The sequence below is a fragment of the Caloenas nicobarica genome, chromosome 7 (assembly GCF_036013445.1).
Source record: "Caloenas nicobarica isolate bCalNic1 chromosome 7, bCalNic1.hap1, whole genome shotgun sequence".
NCBI classification, from domain to species: Eukaryota; Metazoa; Chordata; class Aves; order Columbiformes; family Columbidae; genus Caloenas; species Caloenas nicobarica.
In genome coordinates this window covers 21,889,137-21,905,704 of record NC_088251.1, presented here as the reverse complement: position 1 = coordinate 21,905,704, position 16,568 = coordinate 21,889,137, and the positions used below count along the sequence as shown (strand labels likewise).

General features: G+C 46.5%; 1 protein-coding gene across 1 annotated transcript; it reads left to right on the top strand.

Moving 5' to 3' along the window:
• The first annotated feature begins 7,974 nt into the window (after positions 1 to 7,974).
• LOC135990620 (cytochrome P450 2C9-like) lies at positions 7,975 to 14,379 on the top strand. The gene is made up of 9 exons (XM_065638414.1): positions 7,975 to 8,151; positions 8,487 to 8,649; positions 9,407 to 9,556; positions 9,848 to 10,008; positions 10,398 to 10,574; positions 11,094 to 11,235; positions 11,664 to 11,851; positions 12,991 to 13,132; positions 13,823 to 14,379. The coding sequence occupies exons 1-9, from the start codon at positions 7,975 to 7,977 to the stop codon at positions 14,002 to 14,004; spliced, it is 1,482 nt and encodes a 493-aa protein (XP_065494486.1). The 3' UTR covers positions 14,005 to 14,379.
• The last annotated feature ends 2,189 nt before the right edge of the window (positions 14,380 to 16,568 follow it).

Genomic DNA, 16,568 nt, shown 5'->3' with positions numbered 1-16,568 from the left:
ACTGCTTCAAATGCCAGACGCAGGGTGTCGATATATAAGCACAGAAATAGCCCTTCACATGAAATCTATGGAAAACTATGGAACTCAAGAGGCTTTACACACCTAAACGGGGGGGGGTTATCCTTAAACGCTCCTCGCTATGGATTACAGCCCTGTGCAGTGTGGTTGTATGGGAACAGCTTCAGGCCTGCTCCAGCCCTGGCTGCTAGGTGGCAGGACCACACACTCTGTGGGACCCCCACTCCCGAAAGCTGACAGACGAGCCCCTAAGACAGGCCTGAAACACAGGTAAGGGGAGCCTCTGTGATCCCAGAGAAAGCTCTGCCTGGCAGCACCCATTGTCTGCCTGTAACTGTAACGTGCCTCCTGTAGAGCCTGCTCCCTAGCCACGCATCAGGCTACAGCACCCACACTGAGTAAAAGGCTTGTTGTCCATCTTCCCATGCAGGTGTTTCTGTATTCATGCAATGGAGGTGTGAACGTCTTTACACTGTTGCAGAAGTGATGCACTCACAGCTGGTGCATGCCTTTTTATGTCCTACTTTTTGCAGCAGGTGAACTGGCATAGCCTGTGCTATCATGTTCTTTGGTAAATTGTTTGTTTCTCTAGGACTTGATCATCACATGCATTCCAGCACGGTGTGTGGGCTAGACAAGTAGGATTTCTAGTCTTGACCCTTAATAATGCACTTCCATTGGTGACCACCCACGCTTGGGGTCTCAGCAGACCCCACAGCACCATGCAGCAGGCAGTTCTCTCACCCCTCCAGCCAGTCCTCATCAACAGGCATGGGCAGCAGCTGAATCCAACAGAGGCATTTTCTCTGCAATGCCACCTTAGCCCACAGCCAGTCTTTCCTCTACAGCTGTGTCACGGACGAGTGATTTAGGGTTCTGCTTGCTGCAGAAGAATGTTAAGACCACTCAAAGAAAAGTGTGACTTAACAGAGTTCTATGGCAAGGTTCACTCTATAGTGTACTGCATGGAGGAAATATGCCAAGCAGAATTGGGCGAGAGTTGTTTCAGGGTGATATCTATGGGGACAGGAGAAGCGAAAGGGTAGAGGGAGGCCCTCCCACTGAGTCATGAGGTTCAGAATGGATCCCCTTGCTTTCTAAACTCCTTCTCAGAGAGCAGCCTAGGTGCAGCTGGATCCAAACTTAACCTCAGGCTTGATCAATGGTTTAAATATAAGAGACATAGAGGATAAGGGAAAACATGTAAGCAATTATATTTATGGCCAAAGGGTTATATGTGCACACCCAGTTCTTTATATCATTTGGCTAGGATTTCAAAGAGTCATTATTCTGCAATATGAGCAGAACTTTACAGTACATAGCTTAAGATTTCAGCAAATTCAGCTAAGTAACACGAAGCAGAGAGTATTATAAAAATCACAAAACTTTATAATTCTAGGTGATTAATTCTATTTAGTGTGCATTTACTTCAGCTAAATGACTGAAATGAAACTTAAATTGGGCTCGTCCAGTGCTCTGTGAGTAGTAAAAACCATTGCCATGCAGCCAACTTGTTTAGCAGAGAGAGCTCAAAGTAGGCTCCCCCAGGCTGTCATATTCATACAATAACTGGTTGGCTCGTAGTCGAACTGCATACAGGGGGAAAGGTATGCACGAGACTTCCTGAACCCACAACTTTTCGGTGTTCAGTGTGCAGTTCTGCTTCCTTGTGGGTTTCCTAAAAGGCGGCTCAGGCCTTTACCTCCTCTGGAGCCTGGACCAAACTGCTGCTGGTTTGGCTGGAGGTGGGGGTCGAGTGCATCCACCATGCTCCACCCCTTGACTACAGTCAGCCCACTTTATCAGCTCATAGGGTGGTAGTGCCGTTACCTCTTGCCTCTATGTCATAAATATGTGGCGTGTTTCAGATCAGTGGTAAGAGGCCAATCGTTTGATAAATTGCTTGGTTTAAGTGTTAAATTAACATTATCTATATACAATATTATCGCACTTGGAAACTTGTGGTAGGCAAATAACTTTAGTAATATAAAATTTCACTATCAATTGCACTATTGGGGAATTTCTGGCAAGGAACAGAGAGTATTTGCTTAGTTGTGTACCAGACTTTTACACATAAAATGATTGTAAGTAACAAGCACAATACTTTTAGAGCTAACAAAATCACAACTGGATGAAGCATTAGATTCAAAGTTCTTGTTACCATTGGTGACCATCTGAATAAGGTCTCCCACTGCTAATACTTTCTACCCACCTCAGTCCCTCCAGGACATGATATACCTTCAGCAGCAATAAGATAATATATTGTACTTTCATTTTAGAGGAGGCTGCAAAACAAAAAGGTGAAATAGATGTGTCTCGGCAGGATCTGCTGGACAGGTTATCCCATTATAAAGAAGGGAAAATCCATCATGCACTAGTTCTGCATTTTGCACAACTGCTATCTGTAGCTTCCCAGGTAAGTGGGCTACGAATTCTAGTTAAAATCATAGCTACGATTCCACTTCATGGTAAATTCACCATAACAGGTTGTCCTGGCTGTAATGCTACATAATCTCTTTCATTACAAAGTGGAGTGTTAGACTCAGTTTTTACGAAGAATGCTTGGCTCACAGGGGTCCCTATGGGCCCATGCCAATTATTCAGTTTGTGAAGTACTTCAGAAAGTCAAGTATCCCACTGAGCCTTATATTGCTTAAGGTTCTTTTTCAATACGGCGTTAGCTCTTTCTATCACCCCATTTGATTGAGAGTAATATGGGGAGTGGAATACTTGTTGAATTTCTTCTTGTTTTGCCCATTCTTGTATTTTGTAATACAGCTACTAGGGTTGTCATGCTAATAAAATATATTGCTAAAAGATCTGCAGCTGTTAGTCTTCCCTTAATACAAGAGCAGATGAGTTAGTTACAGTAGAGGCTAACCAAATCTACATATTTGCAGGTTGGTCTTGTGGAAATATATCCAGGGCACACGCTTGTAATACAAGATTGCAAAGCACAACGAGCCAACCCACACGGTTTGGAGAGCTCTGGCTTGCACTTTTTCAGATTGAACTGCAACGCAATGTTGCGTTCGCGACACCAATAACGCTGTTCCAGTGCTGTCTCCTCTAGATCAAGTACAGGTATTCATTGAAGATACCAGAAATACAAGAACTTGAGAATCTGATACAAGCAAAGGATGTAAAGTAAGAGGAGAAGTTGGGGTACAGAACCTTACAGCATTCTCTGTAGTTATTATATGAATTTTTACATCTAGATTAGTAGGCTGCAGTCCCACTTCACAATCCATTGATGTGAATAATTCCATTTCCCCTGTCATTAGTCCTGACGCTGTATCCACAGCAGTGTATACATATTGCCTCCCCTAGATGGGGCAGGGGGCCCATATAATCAACCTGCCAGGTATTCAAGGTCCACTGACCCCATTTTATCTTTCCCCATGGCCTACATAATGCACTTAAATGTAACTGTGTACAAGTAACACTATTATGTGTGCATGTTTTATAAGTACATAATAGCAAAGGGGTTTGATTGTGAGCAATGTGCCATGCGTGTGCTGTATAAGCTGATCGATGTCCACAAGCTGTATGCACATTTAGAGCTTGAGTGCGCAGTTTCGCAGAGGTCATATTATCTGCTTCCCTATTGTTTTGTGACTGAAGTGAATTAACTTAATGTGCTCTTCTATTAACCCTTCACAAGGGGAAGCCTCCTCCACGGAAGATGTAGGGATAAAAGTTCTCCAATGCCCTAAAAATACCAGAAAGGCATGTAATTGTTTTACTGTTGCTGGTACAGAAAACTGCTGGACTGTTTGCTGTAGCTTATCTGGTATTTCTCTGATCTGTCCATGCTGAACTATTCCTAAAAAATAGCACAGTATCACTAGTATCAGATTAATTGCCCATCCTTGGCCCTATAAATGCACTTCTGGAAATGCGGCAGCTGCTTTAGTTTCTTGTTATGACACTGCCATAATCAACAGATCATCAATATAATGGCAAACAGCAATGGTACCTGACCATAGTGCTATATTAGCTACTAACGTTTGGTGGCAAATGTTTTGTATCCCTGAGGCACCACTCAAATAGAGGGTTCCAAAATGAGAGCCCTCAAGGGTTTCCTTCAAGGTATTTGCTGCAGTGTCTATATTACCTGTAGCATTTGTCACTGTTGGTATAGTTACAGGTTTCAGTGAGGCAGGCATTCCTCTCAAAAGCTGCGTTTCAATGCTTCTCATCACTGCTACCCTGTTCAGATTGGATCCTGTAATCAATGCACAAGCCATTCCCACCTGCAGCACTAAATTAATGCCCTCTTCCATTGTACACAAGTTTCTGAGGGACAACACCAATTCAACACGTTCAGCATATGCTGTTAAAACTGCTGCACACAATCACTGATACAACGTAGGTTCGATAACATCTCGCCCATCAGGACTTCTGATACTTTGCAGCTGAGCATATCCTTGTTGTATCTGATCATCATTGGTTATAGGGCTTAATAAATCTTTTTCATCTGCTAATAAACGGATAGATGCAGCTCCACTATCCTGAGCTCACAAACCCCATGCCAGTATTCCTTTCACAAGCTGTGCAGGGTGCCATGGTCCCAGCTGGGTGGAGGACATCACTGTGCCTGCCCTGCACACTGCTTATTTCCTGCACCAACCAGAAGGGCTGTTCCACAAAGTAAAAGATGTTTTCTGCTGCTCTGCACAGCAGAGACTGAAGCAAACGGATCTTGACAGGCTGCCTGTGTGGCTGCTGTTTGAGCAGTGCTTGTCAACCAAGTGTGCTCATCCCAGTGCCTGCCTGGGTACCAGGCAGCCAGCATGGAGAGGCACCCGGGGAAAACATTTGGACTTTGGCAGGGAGGGAGGCTTCATCTTTGTAGAAGATGTGCTAAGACAGCTTGAGCAAATCTCACAGCTACTGTGTGACAGCTGAATGCGTCATTTGACTGTGTTACCTGCTGATAGTTGTGTAAACAGTAACAATAAACAAAGTGCTTTGGAGCTATAAATAGTCTTAATTAGACTTTAACCCACCAATACTTTGTTTATGCTGATAGGAAAAATGTCCACAGGTACTTGAAGAACATCTCTATGTGAAACAGCACTGGAAGTGCTGTAGATCCACCAAGCAATGCTCATGCTGAGAACAGTTTCAGGCAAATGCCCTTTCCTAGTTTCTACACACACACACTTGACAGACCTGTTGGATGATGTGGAGATGGGAGGCAAGTGAAATGAGCCTGAAATTCATGGAAATGAAATGCTTTGTTTGGAAGAAGTTGTTACAGGCAGCAGAAAGCAGCCTGTCTGTGAGGAAACAGGCAGGTCTCTCTTCTTTGAAAATCTCTTCCTCATCCCTTCAATAGCTGTCATGCATTACAATGACCCAGCTGTAAGTACCGATTTAGCTAGCACCCAAGACCACCACAAACAGGACATGCAGAGGATGAACATACGTGAGGCAAGCTTCTCTGCAGACTACTAGCCTGAACCTGATCATGATCCCAGCAACCCATAATATTCCTGGAATGTCCCTTAGGAAAATCCACTCCTCCCAACAATTCTAAGCCTTGGAGACTGAGGCAGACATAGTGGCAGTGTAGGGGTTGCCCTGGCTGTAGAAGGCTCTCTAGAGACCCATGAGAAGGAAAGGAGGTATTAAACACCACCACCAAGAAGAGCTGGGAAGAGGAATACAAAATGACCCGCACATCATGGGACTGCCTCTGAAGAGATCACTGTGTGTCTGCACTGTACATGGTATAAAATGGCAGTGCATGGAGAGTGGCTCAGCCAAAACATTCCTCTGCAGAAGCTGAACAGCATTTGCGGACAGCAGGGATATCCACACCAAGCATCCCGGGGATGAGGGGTGCTGGCTGCACAGTGGGCAGGAGTGGCATTTCTCCGGACCACCTTCCGAACCGAGGTCCAAAAAGAGAAGGTGCAGAGACAGATTTGCTTCAAGATTGTGCTTTATTTTAGGAAAAAAAGAGGCAAAACTACAACACTGGTAGCCTTTTCTTTAAATATCCCTAACATGTGCCTCCAATGAACTTAAACCCAAAGTTCCTGGGGAAGATGGAGGGGAGGGGATTTCAGCCTGGCTCTCCTGGACTTCCACAGGGATGGAGAGGCCAGACCAGCTCTTAGCATCTGCAAACAGAAGCGAGTACTCAGATAACCTTTGGACACTACTGTGAGATGAAAAGGCCTGTGTCTTCCCACAGGGAAAGGTCTGAGTAACTATTATGAGTGTTACTTCCTTGTAAATCCCCAGCGTGTCTGCCAGGGTGGTGGGAATATTTGGAATATAGTTATTTTATCCTTATAAAACCAAGAAATCTTGAAAGTATTCCTAGTTCCAGGTCTTTTGCCCATATTATGTCCTAAACTGTGAGGCAGAGCTGAGAGGTGATCCCTTGCCCTCAGAAACAAGGGAACTTTACAGAGTAGGGTCACGAAATCTGGCAGCAGAGAGACCTCACATAGCATTGTAAACTCCCATGAACTCCATTTTCACCATCTTTACCTTCCATGAACTGCCCTGGCAACATTTGAGCTGATTCAGGAGTTTACACCAGCAGATCAGCAACTTGTGCATTCTTGTTGGCAATTAATTTTTTAATCAAAGTATCAAGGGCGGGTCTTTAAGAAATCAAATGAGACTAAAAAATAACAACTAGCAAATTATTGCACCTATGCGAGAGGGTGACGATCATTTAAGAACTCATAGGGAAGCTGCAGAAACCCTTGCAAGGGCTGGAGGCCTTCACTAACACCTCTGAGCGAAGGGGAAACTCGCATTAACACACTGCTGCACAGCAAACCAAGAACATGCCAACCAAGTACCTGGTTCACCCGGGACCCTCACTAGCTCCCACCAAGTCCCGCATTCCCTACCCTTGCAGCATCTTCTGCTCAGTTGGATGAGATCTGTCTGCCTGTGAAAGTGAGACAGAGAGATATGGCCAGGGTGAGCAAGCTGAACACAGGCAGCGCCACAGCCCTGAGGGTCCTTTCTTCCTGCCATTGCCACTGCTGTTGGGACCTTGCATGTACACAGCCCTTGGAGTAATTCTGGGTGTGAAGCTTCCAGCCCTTTTTAAAGTCCTTGCAACACCAGACATGCTCTGCAGCCTCCCAGAGCACCTCTGGCCCTTCCAGAAGAACAGTTTGTCATGTGGGACTCAGACATCAACAAAACAGGAACATGTACATGCCAGCCTCCAACAGTAGGTTGGATGGGCTTCTTTGGTTATTGCAAGTGCAAGGACTAGTTGTCAGGTTGTACTAACCTAGACCCGGCCTCTCACAAGTGCAGCTCTGTCTCAGCTTGGGAAGCCATTCTTCAGAGACCCTTCCAAGTTCTTGATTTCTCTCTTCAATACCTGCCTCTCTCACTCTTTCTCTCCTCTAGGAGACCTTGAAGAGGTCAGAGTCTCAAGGTCTAGTCCCCTTCTCTTATGTCTTTATTTTATCCCTCCCAGCAAGTACTTTCTTGTCCATTGTGATGTCTGGAGACCTTTCTGCTCTTGCTAGATTGATATTTTATACTTTCCCCTTGTACAATCAATACCAAAGAACAGAAAATCAAATGGCACTGAAATACTTGAAAGATGCTCTCATGACAGTGAATTTCTGGGAGCACATCAGTAGAAGAGTGCATCCCTAGTGTGACTTCTTTAACAATGAACTCCAGGTGAAACAGAACAGGTTTTATGAGCACATTATACATTTCTTTACCTCTGTCAGCCTCTGCAGGTGTTTGAGATAAGGCATGTCTTCAGTGACCAATTAACACTAAGAGAAGTCCTAGTTTCATAACACAGGTCAGTCTAACAAATGATTGACTAGTAACATTGACCAACTCAGCCACATGATCCAAAACCTGCTCTTGAGCTAACACAGCTCTTTGGTATATAAACTTGGGCTCCAGCAGCCAGAGTCCCTCCCTCCTGAGCTCCAGAAGCAAAGCATGCTCCTGGGAGCAGCCACTGTTGTCCTCCTGGTTTGCATTGCTTGCTTGTTCTCCTTTGCATCATGGAGATGGAGGTCTGGAAAGGGGAAGATGCCTCCAGGACCAGCTCCCCTTCCCATCCTAGGTAATGTGCTGCACGTGAAACCAAAGAACTTGGCCAAAACCCTCCAAAAGGTAAGGCCACTTTCTTCTTCAGTCTTTCTTCTGTGGGTGAGAAATGTGTGGAATCTGTGTACGGGGACAACCTGTGGCCATAACTTGATGTGTGGGAATGCCAGAGGAGTAGAAAAGTCGTGGGCACCTCAGCTGCCCCCCCTCACTGGTGTTGCCATTGTTATTCAGGGCCTGACAGCTGAGAACCTTTTCCACATCCACATTTATCATGAAAGAACCAAATCTCGACATTGCTGGTTTGTGAGGCTGCACTGCCAGCAGCGGGATGCAGCAGCAAGGCCATTTTTAAAATCCTCCTCCCTATCTGTTCCATGTTCTCCTTTGCATTTTGACAGCTCAGTGAAGAGAATGGACCAATGTTCACAGTGCACCTGGGCTCTGACCCAGTGGTGGTGCTGCACAGATCTGACCTGGTGAAAGAAGCCTTGATGGATCGCGCAGATGAGTTTGCTGCCAGAGGACATATGGCAATAGGAGAAAGGGCTAACAATGGATTAGGTAGGTTTGCTGACCAAGTTCCTTCTGAGGAGAAGGGAAGGCTTGAGGATGCGTTTAGCAGATTAGAGCTGGAGTGTACCATGCATGAGGGAAGACTGCAGGGAGTGGGTGGGTCCCACCTGGCGAGGGGAAGGCAGAGTGGGCTGTCATTGCTGGCTTCCACCACCCAAACAGGGTAGTGGAGAAGTACAGGCTGTTTCAAAAAGATGAACCAAATATCAAAGCAGTATACACGGTGTTTCAAAAAGATGGACCCAGCTTGAAATGACTATATCTCTGCAACCTCGAACTACCCAGGAATGAAACTTTTATCACTGGAAAGGGTGAGGTATAGTTTCAAATTATTACTGTTTGATAACTCAAACCATTTGTAAATGTTCGTGTAATTGCAAAATGTTGCCATCATGAAATGTACTACTTTGGAATTGGGTCCATCTTTTCAAAACACGCTGTAGAGCTGAATTGATCTCAGTGATGGGCAGTGAAAGGGCAAGTGGCGACAGCCACCAGCTACAGCAAGGGAAATTATGTGCAGATATGGGTGATTAATTGTTCACAAGAAGGTTGGGTGTGTGGTGGAGAAGGACAAAAGCAGGCAATTGGACTACAGGACCTCCAGAGATTGCCTCTGAACCACAGTACTCTATGACACTGCTATGTAAGTGCTCATTCAGGCACAGGCTTCACTGTGAGCCTCTGTTCACCTCACACCCAGCACACACAAACCAGGTCTTCGCTCCTCCTTCTTCCTCTGCAGGGATTATCTTTAGCAGCAATGAGGGCTGGTTACAAGTCCGGCGGTTTGCTCTCAGCACTCTGCGCAACTTTGGAATGGGGAAGAGGAGCATCGAAGAGAGGATCCAGGAGGAAACAGAACACTTGCTGGAAGAGATCAGCAAAACAAAGGGTATGGTCCATTTCTAATACAGCTTATGTTTGCAAAAGGAGGACTGTATTAAGGGAGCCCATGTCTTTAGCATAGAATTGAAGTTTCCATGTGTTTGGTCCATGCACCAGCTACCCCTCATTACAAAGCAGTAAATAATTCTGTGATCACATACTGTTCTTTTTGGAGGACCCTTCTGTGTCACTCAGAGACTGTGATCTGATACTTCCACTAACAACCAGAGCTCAGGTTACCCACACTAGCCATAGTTTGGGGGGTTTTTAATGGTTTGTAACTTTTCTTAAATCACAGGAACACCTTTTGACCCAGTCTTCATGCTGAGCTGTGCTGTCTCCAATGTCATATGCTCCATTGTCTTTGGGAAACGATATGACTGTAAAGACAAGAAGTTCCTGTCTCTGATGGAGAACATGAACAACATCCTCAAGAGGATGAACTCCTACTGGGGCCAGGTACATCCAGTAGACATTTCACAGTGACATCATTCTCCCAGGGGAGCCTGAGGCGTCCCTCCCAAATAAGTCCCATTTCAGCCTTTTAAGTAGGAGTCTATTAATGCTTTACTGCACAGGAATTCATCCAAGAGCAAGAAGAACCCTCATCAATGGAGTTGGCTTTGCCAGCTAAGTGCAGCTTCTCCCTAGCCCTGAACACCCTTCTTCTCCACCTCTAAGGTTCCTGCTACTACTAAGCAAGCCACCAGAGCCCTGTCAGACTGCCCAGCCTCATAGCCCTTCTCCTTGGCTCAGTTGAGAGGGTTGTGGCCTTCCTAGGCTTTTTGCTAATATCAAAGGATGGGGCAATGGTCATGCTAAGGACCTTCCTGTTTCTTTCCTTCCAGCTCTACCAGATGTTCTCAAAGATCCTGGATTACTTGCCTGGCCCACACAACAAAATATTTGCAGAAATTGATGCTCTAAAAGCCTTTGTGTCAGAGGAGATAAAGATGCACCAAGGCTCCCTAGATCCCAGCTGCCCTCAGGATTACATTGACTGCTTCCTCTGCAAAATGCAGGAGGTAAGAACACAGCTTACAGCCCCTGCTCATTCCCAAACACGCCTACGCTGAGCCCCTTCCCTCTCGTAAGTCACATAGACATTAGGATGACCCCTTCCCAGGCAGGTGGGCTGTGCCATGGGAAGATACCAACAATACCCCAGATATTGCCTGTGCTAGAGCTTGTAGCTCTGGGTCTGCACACTCACTAGCCACTACTTGCAGCTACTTGGACAGCAAGACCTTCACCTGCTCTCACCGAAACACAGGGACATTTGCAGTCTGGCCTTGCAGTTCTTTCAATGGAAAGCAGTTGGCACAGCAAGGGCAAACAGGCAGCTACGTGCAGTGCACAGCTTGAAAGAGGGTTGCTCTGGGGTTGAGCTTACTGCACGAAGACAACATTGCAATGTCCCAGATGGCTGCTGCACCTTAGCAGAGAAATGCAATAGCTCTAGGTGAAAAAGAAGGCCTGGGATGACACAAGTAGAGGCCACTTTTCACAGCTCAGCCAGAGAAACAGCCCAGCCTTTTCCCTAGGAGAAAAAGAATCCCAACTCCAGTTTCCACATGAAGAACCTGATAACCAGCACCTTTGACTTGTTCATTGCCGGATCTGAGACAACTAGCACCACCATAAGATACGGGCTTCTACTTCTTCTCAAATACCCAAAGATACAAGGTACCAGTCTGTGACCTCTTCCTCTCTAGCTGTTCTCGTGGGCTGGGCATGTGTCTAACACCACATCCTTCTCCCAGCTTTTCTCTTCTTTCTCTCATATTTTACCCAAATGGGCAAAGTTCTTACACATTCATTCCCCTTGGTGGCCATTAGAGATCCCTCAGCTTCACTGGTGTCACCATCAGCTGCACTCCCCTCACAGCCAGGGACTTGACTGTGTCCACATCTTTATCTCCCAGTACTCCTATTTAGCCGAGTCACTAGGAGGACATTCTTTGCATGGGCCGCAGTGGAGCTGTGTTCTAGTCAACACCAAAAGCAACATCAATGCTCCTGTCTTCTGTGACCTGCAATTTGTGGACAGCTCAGGGAAACCTCTTTAGGTAGGTTTTATTTATCCATTTTATGGTTTGTGCCTCTCATAACAGAGAAAGTTCAAGAAGAGATCGACCGGGTAGTAGGACGATCACGAAGACCTTGTGTGGCTGACCGGTCCCAGATGCCCTACACAGATGCAGTGCTCCATGAAATCCAGCGCTTCATCACCCTCCTCCCCCTGAGTCTCCCTCACACTGTGACCAAAGACACCCACTTCAGAGAGTATGTCATTCCCAAGGTTAGTGGGCAAGCTCTCTCAAGTTCAACAACAAGGTGGCTGCACATTTGCTCTTAGGCTGCCAGTTACAAGTCAGAAGCCAGAAATGCTGTGGCCTGACCTCATGCTCCTGTAACTCGCTTACAATCCCTTGTTGCCACTCCATGGGCCAAGACTGGAACAGTAGTAGCTTCACACAACACCTTTGCTCCCTTGCTCTGCAGCTTTACCTATCTGCAAGAAACACTGTGGGTTCACCAAAAAAAAAAAAAAAAAAAGCAGTAACACTCCACACAAAAGCCAGCAAAGCCATGGAACTGCTCACCACCATCCAGGAGAGCATCTGCACTTGCTTGGAAGCAAAGTCAGTTGGTGGTTATTAAGCACATAAAGCCTCTGAGACACAAAATTCCAGACACTATGTTTGGATTGAAGGGAACAAGCAAAACGTGTTTGCCTTGTTCTTACACACATCTTGAGGCAGTCACTGCTGGCCACTGATGAGCAACCTATGGCCTGGCCTGGCCCACTGCAGCAATGCTCATTGCTCTTCTGGTTGATGATGGGAAACAGCAATGCAAGAGTTGTTGGCGTTTTGATTTTCATCTGTCTGAGTAAAATGAAAAGGCGGGATACAGGGAACTGCTCAGCGTCCAGCAGAGGGCTCTTGTGCCATCACTGCTGGATTATTTATCCCACCTCCCCATCAATAGCTGGTCAGGAAGAGGGAAAGAAGAGGATTGTCACAGGAAAAATTTGTCAGGAGAGGGGAAAATTGCTTCATTTCCACAACCTTGCTTTTGATTTTTGGAGCTCACAGAAAAGAAGGAATATGGTGCATCTACAAGTTCATTATTGTGAAACATGAAGAAAGAGGAAGAATTAGGTGAGGTGTCCCCCAGATGACCAGAGCAAGGTGAAGATAACGGGTCTGAAAGTGAGAGGGAGCATTGAGGAAGAGCAGCCAACAACTGTCCCTGCTGTGACATCTCACAGGGTCTCCCTAAAGCTGCCTCCCTGAAGGAAGAGTGCCCAAAGGGAAACCAAAGGCACTGGTAGGGCTGTGCTGGGAAGCTCAGTCTAAACTTGGCAAGCAGTCAGATTAAGTGATCTAACTCACCTTCCCTTCATGTTCTGCTCTTCTCCTTGTGCTACCTCAGGGCACCACAATCTTTCCCAGCCTCACTTCTGTCCTCTATGACAGTAAAGAGTTTCCAAACCCAACTGAGTTCAATCCTGGACATTTCTTGAATGAGAATGGCACCTTTAGGAAGAGCGAATTCTTCGTGCCCTTCTCAGCAGGTAAAGCAGAGGTTTTGTCTCTCTTCCTCTCTTTGTCGACCTCCTCCTCTGGGCACCACCCTACCTTTCCCTATAACACATACTCCTTCTTCCAAGCATGGTCCCACTAGTGCTTCCTTGGGGATCACTGCTCTCTGGATAACTGCTCCCTGCTGCTCCCTTCCACAGCTGCATCTCCCATCTCCTTTGGGCCCGGTGGCTTCTCAAACCTACTAGGAGTTGCTGATGTAATTATGTGAATAGGACCCAATGACACTTTCTAAAATATCTGTCACTTTCGTGTACAACTACCAAAGTCATCCTTAAACAACCTGTTTTTCTGCTCCACTTTTCCACAGCACCTGTTAAGTACCTTTCAGGCTACATGCAACCACACACCTACCAATAGCCCCAACCCTCTGCTTTCTCTACTATGCTTTATGTCACCTTGCTCTCTCTCATCTTGCCTCCTGTGATGCCCTCTCCACATTTAAGACTTCTACTCTTGTTCTTCCTTCACACACCCAACAAAATTGCCATGTGTCTTTCTTCAACAAACTCTTCTCTTGCAAATGTCCTTAGTAATCCTGATAGTCATCTCACTGCTGCAACTGTATCTGGGAAATAAAGCTGCGCAACTCATCTGCTTAGTACAAACTCTGGTCTATTTGGCAACACCTGTTGAGCCCTGTTTGCTGTTTTCACTTCCAGGAAAGCGAATATGCCCTGGAGAGGGCCTGGCACGCATGGAGATGTTCTTAGTCACAACTACCATCTTGCAAAACTTTACCTTGAAGTCTGTTGTTGACCCCCAGGAACTCAACATAACCCCGATACTGAGTGGGACATTCAACATACCTCCTGCCTTCCAGCTCTGTGCTCTCCCCCGTTGAAAAGCACAAAACCTCTCTCCACAGTGTCCTGAGCCTGGCTGCTCCTTTACATCCCCCTTACTAAAACCAAGAGCAGAAGCATTGGCCCACCTTTCCAAGGCCCCCAAGAAGGCAGCCCAAAGACAGGTACGTGCACGGACTAGACACATCTCAAAGCCTCCCAGAACTGCTCCACCACATTGCAGGGAAGCCCGGGGTGACAGTGCAGCCTGTTGCACTGACACTCTGTCCATGGGCTCACTGAGCACAGTGGCTGCATTAAACAGCTGATTTTCTCACAAACTCGGCTGCCCACAACCTGCTTCTCCTGCAGCACATGTCCCACCAAGAGCAGCACACTTTGTAGACAGGCAGCACTGCTTGTGTGTACATTAATGACCCAATAAAGATAAATCTACTTATGAGGATTTGAGCTGTTATTTTCTTCGGGTTGGGGCAGCACCCTCATCTGCTGCTCCGCTGCAGAGTAGGTCTGCAGCACCTGTGGTCAGAGCCCTGTGGGAAGGGCTGTCTCTCCAGGGGCCGTGGTCCTCCCTGCTTCAGCCACTGGACTCACTGCTGCTGCCTTCAAGGAGCCTGTGGCCAGCTGCAGCACAGCACCCATCAGGAAGGCTCATGGTGTGGGAGGGGAAGGGGGTCCCACAGCCTGGGGGCTGTCAGCAGCTCTGTCTGCTGTTCTTGGGGCTGCCAATCCTCTGCCCACAGCCAGACGAAGGATGACTGCAGCATCCCTCCTGGAGGAGAGTGCTCCTCCCCACAGTTCAGAGGCTGAAGCTCTGGCTGCCTGCATCCCTTTGAAGCGACCTCTTGCTGCTCCTGGGGGCTCTTCTCATTTCTCAGGCACTCTCTGGCCCAGCATTTCCACAAGCTGGGAGCACGTTCTCTATGGCTCCTCTCTTTTCTCCTCCCGCCATCTCCTCCAGGCCTTCTGCTCTCCCTGAGGCGTTTGCCAGCACTACCCCACCTGTCACTGCAGCTGTTCAGCACCCCCACATGAATCGAGATGGGACTGCTGAGGAGATAATTACTCTGGACAGTATCTCCTGCCTGAATCACACTCCCACCCCACCTCCCACCTGAAATGCCAAGGTACAGAGGAAAGAACAGTGTCAGAGGACATTGCAGGAAAGGAACAGCTGAGAATGAAGGGGAGTTGCCATCACAGGGGCTAAGTTCTGCAGTTGGAGTTGCATTCTCCTTCCAGTTTTCTTTGGCATATCACTTCGTCTCGCTTATGGTCTGGACTCCTTCTGCCAAATGAAAATATGAGTGCACCCCTGTCTTTGCAGGCTGCTGCGAGATGCTTTGGCACCTGAGTGATGGGGACTCCAACCAATTCTCTGGCTGCTCTTTTCTGCTATCAGGATCACTGCAAGGATTTAGATGCTATTTATTAAAAGGAATTAACTTAAATTTAGGAGGACAGCAAAATCATCTCTCCCAGAGAGACTGGGTACTCCAGGGGAATCTCATTTCATTTCTGCATCTCAGAGGCATCACTACAAACAAGATTTTTCCCCATTCGAAGTCTCTTTGTCCTGTCCTCTGTTGAATTTCATGTATGCACAAAGAGAAAACTTTCTTGTTCATAAACTGCAACTGTGTGACCCCTGGTGTCCAGGAAAAGGATTGTGTCTGTTATTTCTGGTCCCAGCTACTATTTGGTGCTTTTCTTTCAGTGATAAGGCGAATGGTTTTCATAAATTGATTCTACCACAGATGGCTCTCTTCTGGGCTTCTTTGTCCTCATGGGCTTCGCTTGTGTTTGAATGTCTGGTTTGTGGTGTTTGTCTTGAGCTTCATTTACATAGATAACTGTTGTCCCCCGCATCATGGTCATATAAAAGTCCTAGAGGCAAAATATAATTTCTGTGATGGTTGTCACAAGGTACTCCTAGATCTTGTAAGTACTGCAGAGAATACAGTGTGCAAGAATTCTTGCATCTCTTTGGAAATGTTCAGCAGTATTTTGAAGAAAATGTCATATTTGCTCACACCTCAGGTTCATCCCTCCTTCTCACCCCATTTTTGCCCATGCAAAACACAGCTCTAATGCCTGTGTACTCTAAAACAACGGCAAATAATTGCTGGCCTCTCATATGGGATTGCATCAAATGGACAGACATGCAAGCAGAAACAGCGGTCATGTAGGAGCCTCAGGCAAGCATGGGGAAAGAGCTTACCATGAGCTCTCTATTAGCCTACAGAGCTACCCTTAAAGCCAGTTCTGCACTCAGGAACTCAGCAGCATGTGTGCTGTGTTGAGAATCACTTAAAAGATGACTTACATCTGGAGGTCTGGGAGGGGATGATTCGTATTCATGTTCTTCCTGCCCATCGGGTTGTTGATTGGTCTGAAGCAATGAACAAAACAGTGACAAACAACATCTAGCTACAATTCACAAACAACTGCATAAGAAGCACAGGGTAGTGATAAAATATTCTATTACTAAACAGCTCCAGGACTCAGGACATACTCAGGGGATAAATAACCACAGAAGGAATAATATTGGTGATAATATCCAACATATTCTAAGCTAGACACCAAAACAGTCATTTGGAAC

Bases quoted from the DNA above. Each gene is read 5' to 3' on its own strand.
- LOC135990620 (XM_065638414.1), top strand. From the start codon at position 7,975: ATGCTCCTGGGAGCAGCCACTGTTGTCCTCCTGGTTTGCATTGCTTGC. The intron at 10,575-11,093 runs GTAAGAACACAG...CCTTTTCCCTAG, and splicing joins TCCTCTGCAAAATGCAGGAG to GAGAAAAAGAATCCCAACTC. The intron at 11,236-11,663 runs GTACCAGTCTGT...CTCTCATAACAG, and splicing joins CAAATACCCAAAGATACAAG to AGAAAGTTCAAGAAGAGATC.